Source organism: Aphelocoma coerulescens, chromosome 6 (genome assembly GCF_041296385.1).
Source record: "Aphelocoma coerulescens isolate FSJ_1873_10779 chromosome 6, UR_Acoe_1.0, whole genome shotgun sequence".
NCBI lineage: Eukaryota > Metazoa > Chordata > Aves > Passeriformes > Corvidae > Aphelocoma > Aphelocoma coerulescens.
In genome coordinates, this window is record NC_091020.1 from 5,070,104 (window position 1) to 5,088,044 (window position 17,941).

General features: G+C 40.7%; 1 protein-coding gene across 2 annotated transcripts in view; it reads right to left on the minus strand.

Moving 5' to 3' along the window:
- MYPN (myopalladin) overlaps positions 1 to 17,941 on the minus strand; it is a 67,294-nt gene that overhangs the window by 40,306 nt on the left and 9,047 nt on the right. The window contains exons 1-2 of one of the 2 annotated variants that reach the window (XM_069019026.1): positions 10,533 to 11,221; positions 1,409 to 2,347 (exon numbers count right to left, since the gene is read on the minus strand). In XM_069019026.1, the coding sequence (XP_068875127.1) occupies positions 1,409 to 2,346 (938 nt within the window). In that variant the 5' untranslated portion in view covers position 2,347; positions 10,533 to 11,221. Of the gene's footprint in view, positions 1 to 1,408; positions 2,348 to 10,532; positions 11,222 to 17,941 lie in introns of those variants that run through there. The other variant, XM_069019025.1, reaches the window with a different exon arrangement.

Here is a 17,941-nt window from a genome sequence, read left to right on the forward strand (position 1 = left end):
CCACGATCACTGGAAGCATGTGAATATTTATCACTCAGTCAAGTGACAATTTTTACACCCTCTTAGTGTTACTTCTACACATTGGTGGAGTTGAAAGAATCTTGGATGAACATGACAAAGTTTTGTTAATAAATAATTATGATCAGAAAACTGTTCAAGGAACTAACATTCCCAGCTTTCTCCTTAATATAGCACGTACATACACACACAAACACAAGGGAGAGAGAGTTCAGAGTTCCTCCCTTGTGACTTACCTTCTATTTTTTAGTTTAAATTGGGAAACCGGAAGCTGAGCCTGATCTTTTTCTTGAGCTTGGGACTAATTTTCCCTAGGGGACTTCTTTCTCCCTGTCCCTAATTTCCTATATCTGATGGATGCTTATTCTATAGAAGTGTAGCAGCTCCTGTATTGAATGGCATTCACATAAGTAGCTTATTTAATTAATCAAAATGAACAAAATCAAATGTTGCAATAGAAATTTCAGTTAAAAAGCTTCAGTTTTGTTGGGACAAAAATTAACCCAAGTTATAAAGATATCTGTCATCCATTTCTGTGGAATCAAGTGATTCCTGAATTGGGTGTACAGGCATTCTGGTCATCCCTTGATACTCTGTAGGATGAGCCATCATTCCTGGGTTCTCCAATCTGCCCTTGCGAGGGTTCTGTGACTTTATAGTATCAGCTTCTAATTCTGACTTAGAACTTTAGTTAAACACCTAAACTTGGATGGCATGAACACCTTGTCACTTTTAAGCATGTCAACAGCACGAACATGACTGCTGGTATAAGGACAGTGTTGTGGCCTTCTGGAGAAATACCTAAACTGAACATTGTGTGTTGGAGTACGGTCTATAAACAATCAATTCAGTGTTCACCTGTTCTGAATACAAAGAAAGCCAGATTGAGTTTGTGTACAGGTCCAGATACATAAGAGAAGATGATTTCACTTGTTGTCTTTGCATTATAAGCTATGAATGATGAAAGGGGAAAAAATATTTCTCGTGTCCAGGGATCCTACTGACATTTTTATTATCTAAAGGATTTATCAAGGCAAATGCCTGGAGAAATAAGTCTCAAAGCCTTTATAAGCAAGAGAAGTGTTCAGAGAGTGTTGCAAATATCTAGGGGATGATGATATTTCCTGTTTGTTTTCTGTAAAAAACCCCTGAATTTCTGGCACTGTTTTCTATTTTAGTCAGACTCCTCTACAAGTTTAAGGGCTGAACACAATACAACATTTGTAATGGCATAAGCTCCACCAAGGGAATGCCTCAAAACTGTTAATTAAAGCAGTGAGTTTAGACATGAAGCATAGTAGAAATAATATTCTTCCCAAACAACGTATTTCCTGCCTGCACACACCTACCATGACAGAAATACAAAATGACAAGTGCAGAATATGTTTACCTGACTTCAGGTGCTGGGATTCCTACCACAATGCAGTCCAATTGCACTTTGGATCCTTCAGGAACTTCCCTGCTCTTCAATTTTTGAGTAAAGCGTGGTGGTTGTCCAATGGGCTCATCAGAATATACAGATGCAGATTCTGACTCTGTTTTCAGCTCTGCACTTGTTAATTGACTGATAGATTCCAGGTTTGCAGCCTGTTGATCATCTGTTTGTTCAAATGTTTTCTCTGCTTTGTTTTCCAAGTCTTGACGTGTTGGAATGGAAAGCCTTTCTCTGTTTTCTGCTGTGAGAGACAGGCCAGAGCTACCTTTTTGAGCAGACTTATTCTTAGAATCAATTTTGCTCTTGTAGTTTTTGCATGTTCGGGGTCTTATTCTTTCAGAGTTGTGAGCTTTGAAAAGTGAGGAGAGCTCCTCAATGAAATCTGCCGCCTTGTTTAGGAATTCCTTTTTGGATTCTGATTCAGAAGGCAGGTGGTGTTTCTTTAGATCTTGAGAGCTCCCTTTGGACCCCTTTGTGTTTCTGACATGTTCCTGGCAAAAGTTGGAGTGCAGGCCATTGTCTGATGTTTTCAAAGCTGTAGACTGGGCCATTTGTTTGTGTTTTCCCGTGTTGTTCAGCTGATCTGGGGGGTGCTGTGAATGTGCCTGAAGCTCATCCTGTTTAGTTTCCAGCGGATTCTGACCAATGGCTTGTCTTGCCAGGTTTACACTTTCATCAAGCTCTTCTTGGCTCAAAAAGGCAGAGAGATCTGGAAGGTCATCTTGGGCAGCTACCTCATCTGAATCACCAGAAGCATTGCCATAGTGGAAATTATGAGAAACTGGCTCTGATATGCTTCTTTCACTCTTCCCTTGATGCTTAGTTTCTGCTAAATAACTCTCCCTCAGAAGCTGAGATATTGAAGTTGAGGTTTCTAAACTGTCGTCTTGCATGCTGCCAACAAAAAGGACAAATAGGACCATGCCTTATCAACAGCAATTTTTTTGATTGAACACAATAACAGGCTTCTGAACATTCTCAAACTGCATCTGTGTGCTGAATACTTGCAAGTACTTGTGATACTTGAAGCACAAGGATGGCCTAGTGTTAAAGGCCTGCTTCTGCACATCCTACCAGATACTGTTGTCTTTACCCAGTAAAGTTCATCTTTTATCACCTTCTACTGTCAATAGCCTCACATAAAGTAACTGCAAGTGTGGTATTTTCTACTCTGTTCTAGGCAAAACTTCAACTACAGAGCTATCAACTGAGTTTCAGTGTCAAATCTTCATCATTGCTGATGTGCGTTTCTTAGCTAAAAAACAATCTCATCAGATGGATTAAGTGTTGGATATTACAGGGACTGAAAGTTGTTGGAAATAACAGTACTTTTAAATGAAGTAAATTTAGCTTGAAAAGCACTGAAGTAGTAAGTAAATGAACCCTCAAAATCATATGAGGGATGTGAGGACGGAGGAGAAAGAACAAAAATATTCTATAATGACAACGTTTCATGCATTATAGGAAGTTATAATGGTGCTAAATGTTCCATAGCTTCATAAATTCAGCATTATTTCTAATAAGCTATTTAAAGTAAGTAGAGAACTATGTCACTATTTGATGCAAATATAATTGGTACTACAGGGCTTTCAGAATCATGATCTTAGGTCATCCTGATTCTGAAAAAATGAACCATATGAGATGAGATTATCAGAAAGCCCATACTTAACCTGCATGCCTGAAAAGCAAAGCTAAAGCATCCCTTTAGATACTTAAGCAAGTATAACTGTGTGATGTTCTCCCTTTTATTTGCACAAGAGCCATGATGAGTGCAGAGGGATTCAGACATCCTGTTAACACACTCATCTTCTGGTGGCCTAAATATGAAGACAAATAACTGCTCTTTACCCCATTCAGAGAGCTGATCCTCACAGATACTGAGACAAGTGCATGACTGTTTACTGGATCTGTCTCTCAGACTATGCAGTGCTCACTGTCTCCCTCCTACTTCATTTATGGTGTGGCAAATCTTGCTGCAGTGGTTTCAGGTATTCCTACCCCAAGGTGTTGTCTGGTTTGTCACACTGCAGAAGGTTCGGTTCCTGTCATGGCATCAAGAGAAGAGAACATCCATGCCCTAGAGTTGGCCATCTCCATTCACAGCCTTGTGTAACAGCTGAAGCTGCCAGGGAAAGAAAAGTTAAAAAGGCATCTCTGCTGTGAAAGGCTTTGGGCTTTTCTAGTGGGACAATTGTTCCTGGAAAAGGGCTTGTGAAGAACAAATGAAGTGGTAATGTCCTGTACTACTGAAGTACTTCCTCCTGGAATGTGAGTGGCAGCCCTTATTCCTTATTTACAAAAAGGAAGGTTTCAATTTAAACTGTTTATATTCTTCTTCAATGAATGAACATACAGCTGTCATAATCTGATGTGCATTTTGAGATCCCTCTGCTTGAGGCAAAATTTGTTATACTGAAATCCTTTTTCTTACATAAATATTTGTAATTTTAGGTTTATTGATTTTGCTTTATTTTCATAATATGAAACAAAGAAAATCACTAACGCTATAGAGGCACCCAATCAAAATATTGCTAAGTTTGTGCCTGTACAAAGAATGAGAAATAAAATGCCATATAAATTGTAGGCTTCTAAGCACCCAGTCAAGCCCCTGCAGCTGAGCCAGGGTCTGTAATACTAATTGAACATTTGGCATTAAATTATCTGGCGCAGTGTTTCAGTGAAGCTGTGGCACATAGAGAACGTTGATTTGGGAAGCCCATGTGAGATAATATTGTGAGCTGTTTCATGACTGGGCGGAGTTTGTAATTTAACCTCTTAAGAGTACAAAGAGGTCTCCATGAGGCTTAAAGTTCTTGCTCAGTGGAAACTGCTTTTGCTTGCTCAGCTTTCACGTCTTGGGCAGCTGTGCCACCTCTGTGAAGCTGAACGTGTTTAAGGGGCTCTCTCCACTTGTTTATGTGCTGATCGCATACTATGTGCAGTAAAGGTCACAGCTAAAGCTACAGTTTCAACTTCCAAGAGTTTAAATACATTCTAACATAAGGAGTTTACAGGCTGGCAGACAGAGCTGTCCCATGAATGAACTGCAGCCCTTGGGCCTGCTCCCCATGGGCCACTTTCTATCTGCTTAAAAGCTGAAGGGGTGAGGCAGAGCCATTGCCAGCTCCTTCCTCTGCCTCGGGAGGGTGACTGAGTCTACAAAACCAGAGCCATATGTGCCTCAGCAGGATGTCACAGCTCTGGAGGGATGCAGCTCCACACTGACCTCTCCACGGGTAGCTCTGGCTGAATTAGAACATCCAGCTCTTCGTAGCTTTACAGGGCACAGTGGAAGGCTGGAGAAGTGGGTATTTTACAAGGTGGCAAAATTTAGCTTGCTGCATTTCTTGGCCACTCTTTCTGCAGCATTTCAGAATGGCACATCTTCATCTCAGTGACTCTAAAGGTCATCAGAGCTGAAAAAAGATGATGCAGCTCTTTAGAGAGCACTGGACACTCTAAGGAAGAAAGGCAAGTAGGGAAGGAATATAGTGTGATCAAAACCTGCTGAAGTCAAATGAACTTGAAGAACTCCTGTAATGATTTTGTCTAAAGAGTATATGAAATTATCTGACTGAGACTATTCAGGGTTTCATTTTCCTCTGTTGCACAGACATTGCTTGATTTTCTCATGTAAGTGCTGTTTGTTTCAACAGAAGTTGTTAATCACAGTGCAGCTTTTCTGCAGGAAACCATGGTAAAGCAACTGTGTGTTCAGTATGGTTATTTGAGACTGTTCTGGGTATATTTGAGACTTTGTTCTTGCATATCTTCATCTTTTGATGAATTGAAAGCATTGAAACATGAAAGAAATAATTTCTGCTGATTTGCTTAAGGAGTATTACTGCAATATAAGGAGCTACTCTCAAAGATGTGTTTAGATTGGCACATAGTTTTATAATTCTAGCTTGAAAAATCCTAGTGAGGAAGGCACTGTCTGATAGTGAAAGGAGTAAAACAAACAGTTCCCCAGCAAAGGACCTGGAACAACTTCCTTCCTTCTGCCTATTGGAGCAGAAGAGGTAGAAGGGAGCAGAGTTCTCTTTCTGGACTTGGGAAGCAAGATATTAATGAGAATGAATCTGATGCCAAATTCTTAATACTTAGAGAGCCATCACCTTTCTTTAGAGCTCATCCAGGGTCAGAATTTTACCTAACTTTATCTAATTTTATCTAACTATTCTCTATTTTCAGCTTGTGTAGAAGACGACTTTTTAATCTATTTTTAGTAATGCAGTAGTTGGAGTCTAGTCAAATGTAGCACTTTGAGGCAGTGCTTGTCTACTGAAGTTTTAAACTATTTTGAATTATGGGATATTTTTAATTTAACAGAAAATGTTAAGTTTCAGCAAATGTTGCTGTGAGGCTCCTGGGCAATCCCATTACAGTTATTAATTTTGCCTTGCTTCTGCCTTGAGAGATGTTTAGCTTTTTTTTTTTCTGTGAAGAACTGTGCTAATTGTATTGTAGTTGCAGATGTCTCTGTTGAGCAGATAAGTGCAGATAACTCTGCAGATAACTCTGTTGAGCAGGCAGTAAGAAGAACAAACTGAAAGCACAGTAGGCAGCAATCTGTGGTGGCAATGAAAGCACCAATAATTTTGCTGACTGAAAAAGTGTTGTAATTAACCTGTATCAAGGGCAGGAATTGCATTGCTGGTTACAAATAATGTCTCTAAACTGGTGTTATTTAGGGGGGAAATGGGGTGACTGATGCCAGCAGCCTGCAGTTCTCTACTCTTGACTGGTTCATTACCAAACCAGAGTGCCAAGGGCAACATCTTTGGCTTTCCTGGGACACCAACAGCAGTGACCTTGGGCACCTGCTATCTTGAAAGGCACCAGAGGATGCCGTGAACAAAACTGACTCCATTAATTCCTTCACTCTGCTAATTCAGTTTCCATTAACCAACTAATTGAACAAGCTTTGAGTTTCCAAGAGCCTATGGCTATGGCAATGTTCTCTTACTAGCCAAGTGATCTTTAGGACTAAATATTCACAAAGGTAGAATTAGTTTCCACAGTTTTGGCAGTAGCTTGAAAATCTTTACATGGAAGGGAGGAATATTGCACCACAGAGGTCTTGCATAGTGTGACAGCAAACACTTTCATTTCCTCTTAAGGTTTGTTAGATTCATTCCTGAGTCACCACTGAAAGACTCTGATCTTTTCCTACAGAAACAGCAGTGGTGAAATCTCAGCAAAGTTGAAGGGAATCCCAGATATATCTGATATAGCTCTGTTTTATTTGTTGAGAACAGCTTCTAATACTTGATGCCCTAGAGATAATTTTTCAAACTCTCCTACTCTGTGTCAGAATAAACAATTAGCAGATTCAATGCAAAAAGCATTTGAACATATTCTTTGGCTTTCAAAACTTAAAAAGAGAAATTTTAGTCAGTAAATGTTGTTTCTGTCTTAGCTTTTCAAGCTCCCGTTACTTCTGTTGCGAGTGCTTTTTTGTGAAACCCCAGCATCAGAGCAGCAAGCAAACTGCTGCTTCTGCTCTGCAGAGAGGCACCTTTGTGGCCTTTACACAGCAAGACTCTGCATGCCCAGCACCTCAGTGTGGAAACTGGAAAATTTAGACATTGTTAGAGGCTATATCCACTTCATGATGAGTTTAATTGCACATAAATGGCTTTTACCCATAGACTGTTGAACACTAGCATTTATGGGGGTGTTCCAACTGTATGATTGCAGCTATGAAAAACAAGGTAAGAGTTGACACAAGCAATCTGTCTTGCAGACGTTGGAGGATCACAGTCACATTTTCGTGTGCTTGCAGGAATTCTCACTTAGCAGTTGCCATTGTCACCGTTTCTGGTCCTGCCTGTTGACAAGCTGTGGCTGCTGCAAGACAGACGTTGAGACTCCAGACACAGGAAAGGTTAGGCTGGAGTAGAGGACTGAGGTTAGCAGTTCTGTGTGTTTGGGGGTGTGTGTATGCGATATTTTTAAAATAGTGTTTAGAAAACTGTGTACAAGAAGATGGTTTACTTTCCTGTTTTAGACACATTAGTGACTTTGAATTCCATTCCTTGTAATGAGTCAGATAACTAAACTCCCATTTCCAAGTAATGTAATTAAATATAGAAAATAGAGGCTCAGGGGTATAACAAATTCTCATGGAAACAAAATCCCTCAGAAATGGGATGGGATAAATCTTCTCTCCAAGTTATTCTGCAGCAGACATTGCAAGAGCCCTTTGTGCACTTGGAGTCATGCCCTGGCCCATGACCTCACTGTTACAGTATTATACACCCTAAGCAGGAGGAAATACTCTGCTTCAAGGGAAAAGCACATTAAGAGCTCTACAACTTTTTCAACATTTCCTTCATACTCTCATATAATGAAAAGACCTTTTATTCTTCACTCTGATCACAAAACGTCTTCATTTTTTCATAATTAATATTGTCCCTTAGTAGTTCTCAAAATGAGAACCAAGACCCTTTATCCCATGTCTCAAGTTCCCTTTTCCTCCTCAGTGAATCTCCTTGAACTGCAAGCCAACAATATCTTGAAGAAACAACATCAATTGGAAACAAATAAATTTCAGCTGATTTTTAAATTAGGCGGTCAGAAAGGAAGGCAGGTGATGGCTGTATTTGAGGCCTGCCTGGGGTGCTTCTCCATCCTGCTTTCCCAATGATCTCTGCAGCCAGGCCTCAGATATCAGGACAAGTTCTGAGTGCACTTCAAGTGCTCACAATGCAGAACAAGTTTTTATTGATTCAAATAATGTATATGGTCCTCTTTCCTTCAAGGATTGCCCATATGAGAAGAAGTTTATATGAAAGGCCAAAAAAAAATGCAGCAGAGATCCACTATCTGATGCTGAATGTACATATGGAAGTCCTCAATGAAAATATAACTAACAGGAAATAACATTCATTTGTCCTGGTGCAAACACAGACACACCACTCTGCATACCTTTTTTCATGACTAAAACTGCAAATATGTTTTCATAGATTGTGGACCAAATGATTTAAACTCAGTCATTTCTGTGAGTCCTGCTGGCAGTACATGTGAGCAGTGCAGAAATCCACAAATGCGTGTGCTTGAGGACTACTGTGATGTTTTAGCTTGGAACTGAAACTACAGCTTAGCTCTCAGTGTTCAAAGGTATTGGACGGGCTCAGTCTAGACTGACAAATTACAGCACTGCACTGGAACTGTAATGAGAATTTGCACAACTTAAAATGCTGAGCAAAAGTCTCTATTCTACCCCTGTGTGTGTAAGTGGCACCAGTGTGAGGGACTCACACATGAGTATCAATGACTGCACAACTGACAGCTTGTTTAGCCAGACTGAACAAGTGCAAACTGCCTGAAAAGTGGGGCCGTGCATTTGCACATCTCTTTGTCTGGAAATTTCAAATCTATGGGCTGTTTTGTTTTAAAATGAGATTCAGTTTTCCTACAAATACAGGTTCCCAATGGAAAAGGGAACTTAAATTAGACACAAAAGAAATCTGGATAGCATTTGCCACCTCTTGTCCACTGTTCTGTGTTTTTTATGTTTTTTCATAAAAAGCCTTCATATTTTTAATTTCAAACTGCAATGTTTGCATGAGATTTATATCCCAGAGGAATAATTTGCCCATTCCTCTACAATATTCCTTTTTATGAAAACAAGCACTAAACCAGTTAGACAGAGGATGAAACTGATTTTTTTTTCTTTTCCCCCACACCCCACGGTTTAGTTTACAATTGAGGTTGCATTGCCCAATTGCCATTATGGTATTGTGTACATTTTAAACAAACTATCTTAATGTTGTATTTATGTGCAAATATTCCTAGACTACTATTTTTTATCATCTATTGATAAAAAAAGATTCCTTCAGTACCATAGCAAGACCTGCTGTAAAATCTCTAAAGAATGCACAGGAATAAAAACCAGCACAGAGCACACAGTTCCCCTTTGTGCTTGGTACTCTGTCATGTACAAGACCTAACTAACTCCTGAATTGACTATAAATATTTTTGATATGTAAATACCATTCTGCTTAGCTACAAGAACTACCACACTTGCTGTTTAATTTTCTTAGTTGCTTCTGAAAGTAAAAAAAATTTAAAAGACAGACAAAACCAAAGAAACATCCTGACCTTAGGAACCTTCAGGAGATGTAGGAGAGGAGAAGAGCAGAGTTGAAATTTATGAAATTGTTCCATGAACACTTGCTGATTTTGTTTTCACTCTGAAACTGTAGAGCATCTTCACAAATGTAAACCTCATGATCGAAATAAAACTGCTGATAAAGTAATCAGTGTCTTTAGCATGGCTTGTATAATGTTCTATTAACATATAGTCAGGAGCTACTCTGTTCTCTCGTCAATTGTTGATGTATTATTTGGTAAAACTTAAGATGGGCTTCTGATTACTGCTTAATGTTGCAATATATTGGGCCAAACATTTGCTACTGACAGTCAAATACTTTTCTGAGAGAGAGAAAGAGAGCAAAGGAGATAGTGAGAGCTCAAGGGTGAGAGCTATGCCCTTCTAGCAGGACTGTTTCTGCAGCTGTTGTGTACATTAATCCAGAGAGCAGATCTCCCTGCACTAAATATAGCCACGGGGGTCATTTTACATGACGGAATAAATAATTAAATAAATAGAAAGCATTTAACTATGGGGGTCACATTAAATTAGGTTTGATTTTGCTTAAGAAAGAATTCCAAATTGTGGAATCTTGGTTTAAGGCTGAATACCAGAATGTAAATATTTCACTCCTCCATTATTTCATGAAGGGAAGATGAGCAGGAAGAGGAAAGAGTCCCGGCAAGGAACTTTTCAGGTCATTAGAATCTTGTTGACTCTTTAGTGGAGTCAGACTGGCTCCAAGGGATTTTGAGAACCCCACCAATGCTGTTCAGGTCCTTTATAATGCCACAGAACACTGTTTCTCTTTCACTGCAATGCATGTACCTCAGCATAATCTAAGTCAGTTTAAAAATTATTTGTTCCCTGTATATGCCTTACCAGCTATAATTAGCATTCAGATATACATGCTTATCAAACCCTTCTGCTACACTCCGCAAAATCAAAACGTAGATGAATCTAAAATTGAGGGATTACCTTTTTTAATTCCTCCAGATGTTGCTGCCCAGCCCTGGCAGTTAGTAGCGATGACAGTTATCCAGAAGTGCGAGATTAAAGTTAAGGAAGCGAGGGGATTCTTCGAGTCCTCAGGAGCAGAAACAGCTAGGAGTCCATACAGTGAAGGAAGTTAACCTATTATGAGGATGGCTGTAAGGAGCTGGACAACCTGTCACCACCGGAGCAATAGCATTTGTCAGTTTGCAGGTCCCAAGTTATTTTGAGCAGTGTAAACCATGTGCCCGCGGAGCATTCCACCTCATTGGACAGGGAATCCACTGCTCCCACAGCACCTATGGGCACCGAATGCCTTCTCCTCGCTCATGAAACGGCCCCTATAGATGCATATGTGGGTTTTGCTGATTCATCCAAGAGGCTCTGTAGTGGCATTGTATCACTCTTGTCAGCTGCTTTACACGTCAGCCTTTTCAAATTACTAGTTATCGCTCTTCCGTTAAGTTTCAATCACAACTTGAAGATTATAGTCACAGGGAAACCCATCAGCTGGTAACAACATAAAAGTTTTGCAACTCCAAAGGCAAACTCAGCAAACGTGTGATTTAAATAGTAAAATATTCCTGACTTCTTTGGAGTGTACAGTGAAGCATTGAAAAGTCAAACAATGCAGAAAATCCTTCAGGATGACCTGCAACTACAGATCCTCAAAAAACTAGAACTTCTAAATTTGTTATTGAATGCACAGAAATGAACTGTTGGAGGAAAAGTAATTAAAACAGGCAATTGAAACTAAGCTGTAAATAAAACTCGAAATAAACATAGGTGGAATAATTTCAACACATTGAAATCACACTTGAATCAGTACACAGAGAAACACTGTTATTATCTATAATTTCATTGCCTAAAACCTTGACTGGCTAAAACCTACCACATCACTTGGTAAACACAGAGATGAGATTTTCATTTCTACTCTTCCTACACACCAGCAACAAAAAGTTGCCTGCAATTTTAAACAGTTCATCTTACCAAAATGCTTCTCGATTGTTGATATATTATTTTATTAAAAATGCTTGTCACAATTCTGATTTTAAAAGATTACTAAAATGTTATGCATTTATGATGGGGAGTTGATATTATAAGCCTTTTCATAGCTAATGATGTAATAGCTGGCTTCTTGACCTTCTCCCAGATCTCTCAAAACATTATCAAGTGAGCACCTGTGCTAGAAAAGAGGTTCATCTGTAGTTCTTCAGAAAGTTATTTTATGAGTTGTAACAGTATGAAAAGTCAGAGGGAAAGGCAATTCTTTTATGTAAAATTTCCTGATGCATTGGAGATACTTTTCTATTATTTCCCTCTCTTTTTGTAAAATATTGTTGTGGTTTAACCCCAGCTGGTAACAAAGCCCCACACAGCTGCTCACTCCCAGCCGCTGGCGGAATGAGGGAGAGAATTGGAAGAGTAAAGTGAGGAAACTTATGGATTCAGATAAAGGTAGTTTAATAAATGAAACAAGAGCCATGCACACAAGCAAACAAAAGCAACCATTTCACACAGAATCACAGAGTAAGCTGAGTTGGAAGGGACCCATAAAGATCATCAAGTCCAACTCCTGCACAGGACCATCCCCAAGAGTCATGTGCCTGAGAGTGTTGTCCAAACACTTCTTGGGCTCTGTCAGGCTTGGGGCTCTGACCACTTTCCTGGGGAGTCTGTTCCAGTGCCCAGCCACCCTCTGGGTCAAGAACCTTTTTCTAAAATCCAGCCTAAATCTCCCCTGACACAACTGCAGGCCATTTGCTCAGGTCCTGTCACTGGTCACCACAGAAAAGAGACAGTTGCCCCATCCCAGGTTCAGAACCCAGCACTTTCCCTTGTTGAACTTCATATGGTTGATGATTGCACAGTCCTCTAATCTGTCAAGGTCTCTCTGCAGGGCCTTCCTGCCTTCAGCAGCTCCTCCCAGCTTTATATCATCTGAAAACTTGCTTAGTATCCCTCCCAGTCCTACATCTAAGTCATTTATGAAGATGTTGAAGATCATAGGGCCGAGGATGGAGCCCTGTGGAAGCCCACCGGTCTGATGTCACCCTGTTCACTGTCACCCTTTGCACCTGACCCATGAGCTGGTTGTTCACCCATCCCATAATGTGTTTGCGGGACAGACATTTTGTCCAGAAGGAACTTTGAGAGACTATCAAAATTTCAGATTCAGATTTACTGAAATCCAGAAAGATTACATCAAAGGGCTTCTCTTGATCAACCTGGTGGGTTACCTTGTCATAAAAGGAAATCAGGTTTGATAAGCAGGACTTCTCTCTCATGAAGCCATGCTGGCTGTGACCAATGACTGCATTCTCTCAGGTGCTTTTCATTATCTCCCAGAATAATCTTCTCCGTAACTTTGCCAGGCACTGAAGTGACACTGACAGGTTTAGTTTCCAGGGTCCTCCTTCTTGCCCTTCTTGAAAACTGGGACAACATTTGCCAGCTTCCAGTTGGCTGGGACCTCTCTGGATTCCCAAGACAGCTCAAAAATCAGAGAGAGAGGCTTTACGATGACGTCAGCAGCTCCTTGTGGATTCTTGGATGAATCCCATCAGGCCCCATGGATTTGTAGGAATCCAGCTGGAGCAGCAGATCCTGCAGAATTTCAGTGTCAGCTGGGAATTGATCATTCTCTCAGTCATGGTCCTCCATGTCAGGGCACTGAGACTCCTTTGGTCCATCATCCATGTTGAAGACAGAGGTAAAGAATGCATTAAACAGCTCTGCCTTGTCCATGTCTCTGTTTGTGAGGTGACCATCCTCATCCTGGAACGGGCTGATGTTATTTCTACACCGCCTCTTGCCATTTTTATATTTAAAAAACTCTTTTTTACTGTCCCCTGCAGTTCTGTCAGCTTCAACTCTAGTTGAGTTTTGGCCACACAAATTTTATCCCTACAGTGGGATGAAAGCAACATATCTGTATTTTTCCTGTGTCTCCTGACCTTGCTTCCACTGGGCACACATCTTCCTTTTTTGCCTTATTTCCAAGAGAAGATTCCTGTGGCAAAGCTGGCCTTCTGCCTCACTTGACTTCCAACATTTGGGAATTGCTGCTCCTGCGCGCTTAGGAGGGAATGTTTAAACAGTGACCAGTACTGATGGACCCCAGCACCTGCAAAAATATATTCCCAGGGAACCTTGCTTACTAATTCCCTGAACAGCCTGAAGTCTGCTCTCCTCATGCCCAGGGTTGAAGTTCTGCTGGCACTTTTCCTCCTGTCAACAGAGATTTTAAATTCAATCACTTCATGGTTTCTGTGGCCAAGACAGCCGCAATCCCCACTTTGCTGACAAGATCCACTTTGTTGACAAGCAGCACATCAATGAGGGCATCTTTCCGAGCTGGCTCCCTTAGGACCTGTTCCATAAAGTTGTCATTCAGGATTTTTAGGAATTTTCTGGCCTGGGTTGTTCCAGTTAATTTCTGGCAAGTAGAAGTCCCACGTAAGGACACAGGCAGTTGACTTGGAAGTGTCCCTTAGATGCTCAAAGAAAAATTTGTCAGTGTCATTGTCCTGCATAGGAGATCTATAGGAGATTTCCACGATGACATCCATGTTACTTGTTTGCCCCTTGATTTTATGCAGAGGCTCTCAACTGTGTCATTGCCAGCTGTGAGCTTCATACATTCTAACCCTTCTATCCCATACAGTGCCACCCCTCTGCCTCTTCTGACCTGCTTCTCCCTCCTGAAGAGCCTGTAACCATTCAACAGGGCATTCCAGGCAAGACTCATCCCACCAGGTTTCACTCATACAATGATGTCAAACTCTGGGACTGGGCCAAAGCCTGGAACTCCTCTTGTTTGTTCCTGTACTGTGTGCATTAGTGTAGAAATATTTCAGGTGTGGTACTTTGTAGCCAGCACCTTGTGAAGCAGATTGAGGGATCCATTAGTGCTCATTTCCTCAAGTTTCGGCACAGCATCCCATCCCTCAGCACTGGCGAGCCTGGTTATGTCCCTTTCCCTCTTCCAAGCTGGTTTAAAGCTCTGCCAATGAGCCCACTAGCTCCTGTGCAAGGACTCCTTTTCCACTCTGAGACTGGTGCATCCAGTCAGGTGTCAGAGTAGACCAGCTGTTGAGTAGATCTTCCCATGGTCAACAACCCCCAAAATTTTCCACTGACACCAACCTTGGAGCCATGCATTGGCCTGATGGATCTGCCTATTCCTATTTCATTCCCCACTTTCCATGGGCAGGCAGGTGCCATCCCTAGGAGAGCAGGGCCCCATCACATGTAATGGTGACATAGGAAGACAAAACTCCATTACTCTGAATTTCCCTGGAATGTTCTTCTTCTTCTCCCAGCTCTGTGTGCTGAGCATGGCCCCACATGTCTGAGATATCCCTTGGGTCACTTGGGGTCAGCTGTCCTGGCTGTGTCCCCTCCCAAATCCTTATGCCCCACCCCCCCCCAGCCTGTGTAAGCTCTGCTCAGCAGTAATGAAAACATCTCTGTGTTACCAACACTGCTTCCAGCACAAATCCAAAACATAGCCCCATACCAGCTACTGTGGAAAAAAAACCTTAACTCTACCCCAGCAAAAACCAGCACAAATACCAGTGTCAGTAAAGCTTGTGAGCATGAGTTTGTGGTGATGATATTGAAAGGTTGTGTAGTGAAGTCAGCCCTTCTTTTGGGCACAGGTGAGGCATTTTATGGGTGATGTCTAATGTAACTTTATACCTGGACTAGAGATCTAAGATATTCTTTATAGTATCTGTAACAGTAGATGTGAGCCATAGAGTGCTGGCAGGAACTGCCTGTTGATACTGTACCCCGTGCTGCTGTGGTTGGGACAGTGTCTGTAGATGTGTAGGCTACAAAGTGTGTAGCCTGAAAATAAAGTCTGATCTGTCTGGTAATAATTGTAAATCTATAGGGACTTCTGCTGAGATGCAATTATTACCATGGAGTTTGCTGTTTGTGTGCTGTTTGTGCATGATATGCAAAATTATTCGAGCTGATAAAAAATTCAAATAATTTCCACTTTAAGACAGAGTTTAAGATGTTGGAATTGCAAAATCATTGAATAATCTGAGTGACAAATAAGCTAAGGGTTATGTAGAAAGGACAGCATTGAGAAACCACAAAAAGTTATGAACCTTTACTGTGGCAGACAGAGTGACCATTGTAATAGCAGATGATACAAGGCCAAAACTTCCAGGAACCACAAAAAGTTGGAGCATACACAATGAATGTGCCAGGTCTTGCAGAGCTGGCATTTTGATAGAGCAACACCAGAGAATTTCATATTCACTAGTTTGTAAGTAACAGTATAAAGCCCATAAAAATACTGTGGTTCTTTTGTCTAGTTACAGAAAACATTGAAATCAGGCTTTTGCCTGCTGAACACTAAAAAAAGCACTTCAAAGTATCATGACCTCCAGCTTTATGTCCTTTTGTCTTTGCTGGTTGGCAGAAGAATGAGGCATAGTGTCCTGGAATAAATTACATAAGCACTATTTCTCTCCAGAGCTTGGCTGTCAAAGCCCAAACTACCTTCACAAGATCAAACAAGGCTCACAAGAAGGGAGTTTAAAATGGAACTTTGTACATGGCTGGTTGGCTGTTATTCCTCAGTAGGATTATCCAGCTGTATTTGTAAACCTACAGATTTAACATTAATGGAAAATTCTTGATTTTCTAGATACTAGGATGAAATTAATACTATTCTATTAATGGCATGTGCTGAACCATTAAGTGAATAATGAGACGTGCCATTTCTTTGAAATCTTCCTTAAGGCTCTTTGCAGTCAAGTTGCAGTGATTTTGCAGATCTCTCCAGAGCCCTGTGGAGCAAATGTTTACTACCCACTCTTGGTTTGCATCCTACCAACCACTGATCTTGCTCTTCCCAAGGCTGATCTGATTTCTTTTTAATGGGTAGTATGTAACAGTACATTAGCCAAGTTTGTTCTAATGGGCTGAAGGAGTACCAGCAGAAGAGAGGCTTAGACTGTGACCATTCTGCTGGTAAAATATGAATGCTGACTCATAAAGTGTTAGAAGCTCCTTGGGATGAGGAGCTCGGGCCCCTGGTGGGGGGAGAGAGAAAGAGAATCCAAACCAATATGGTTGATAAATGAACTCCGTTTATTAGCAGTCCAAAGGCACTTATATAGTATACCAGCTTGTTAGCTCCTAAGTGGCTTAAAGCTTATCAAGACACATTTCTATTTCTACATAATTGGACTTATATTGGCAAGTTTCCACAGTCTTGTTATGATCAAAAGAATTTTTTGCTCATCTCCCTTGTTCACTCCCGGATAGTACAGCTGCAAGTTTTTCACTCCCTCTCTGTTTCTCAGGCCTGTTTTCTTCACACAGGGACTTTCCCATGGAAAGTTTTCTCACACACAAGCCTAAAAACTTCCAGGCCTATTGCTTGCACAGTTCTATTATTGATCCCAATAATTCTATTTCCCAACAAAAAAGTACCCACTTTGCCTTTTGTTAGACTAGGTTGTTCAAAGGGCAGTGGATTGCTCCCTACCTGTGCAGCTTTGGGCAAGAGCAGTGATGTCTGTTTTTGAAGCATCAGTGACTGTTGCTGCTTTAATAACTACAATTGAAGGCCTGGTAATTTGAACAGCAGTGGCAAGCACTATTTCTCTTTTATAGACTTTAATGAATTATCTTAAGGCCATTATTCCTTTGGTAAGAAAAGTGTTAACAGCAAATTTCTGGATGTTCCTGGAAAAGCTATTTCAATAATGATTTACAAACCTTGTGTAAGATGAGTTGGGTATTTTCTATTCATATCACTATGCAGCACATCTCTTATCATGAGTCTGCCAGGTATTGTGTAATTCTAATTTGGATTCTAATTTTAGAAGTGAAGACATATTAGAAGGATGATAGAAATTGTACCTCTTTTCTATAAAAAGTACAAATAATAATGTTAAAACATTCCTTGAGTGCCTGTTTCTTTTGCACCCAGCCCAAAACAGGCTTTATCATTGCACAGGGTACCTTCAATCCTCAACTCATCTGAGGATTGCCCAAGTGTTACTAGAGAATTTTTCAGTCTCATGCATTATTTAGATGAAATGTACTTGTGATTTAGGGGGCCTGATGCTGTTTCCAATGAAATCAGAGTTTGTTCTGTCACTATCATCAATAGGAGAGGAGTCAGACTTTTCCAGAAAGTTATAGCCACAGTAATGAAAGCAGTCTTCCAGTCATCCACACAGAGCCACAATCTCTTGGACCCCAATGTTCCATCTTTTTGCTTTTCAAAATTATTCAATAGGTTAAAATGTACCAGTAGTTTGCTTTGTTGCAGTAGACAAGGTACTGCTGAAAAATGTTATAGATAATCCCCAGAACATGAAGTAATTGATGTTATGGGTGGCAATTGTAAAAGTGGATTT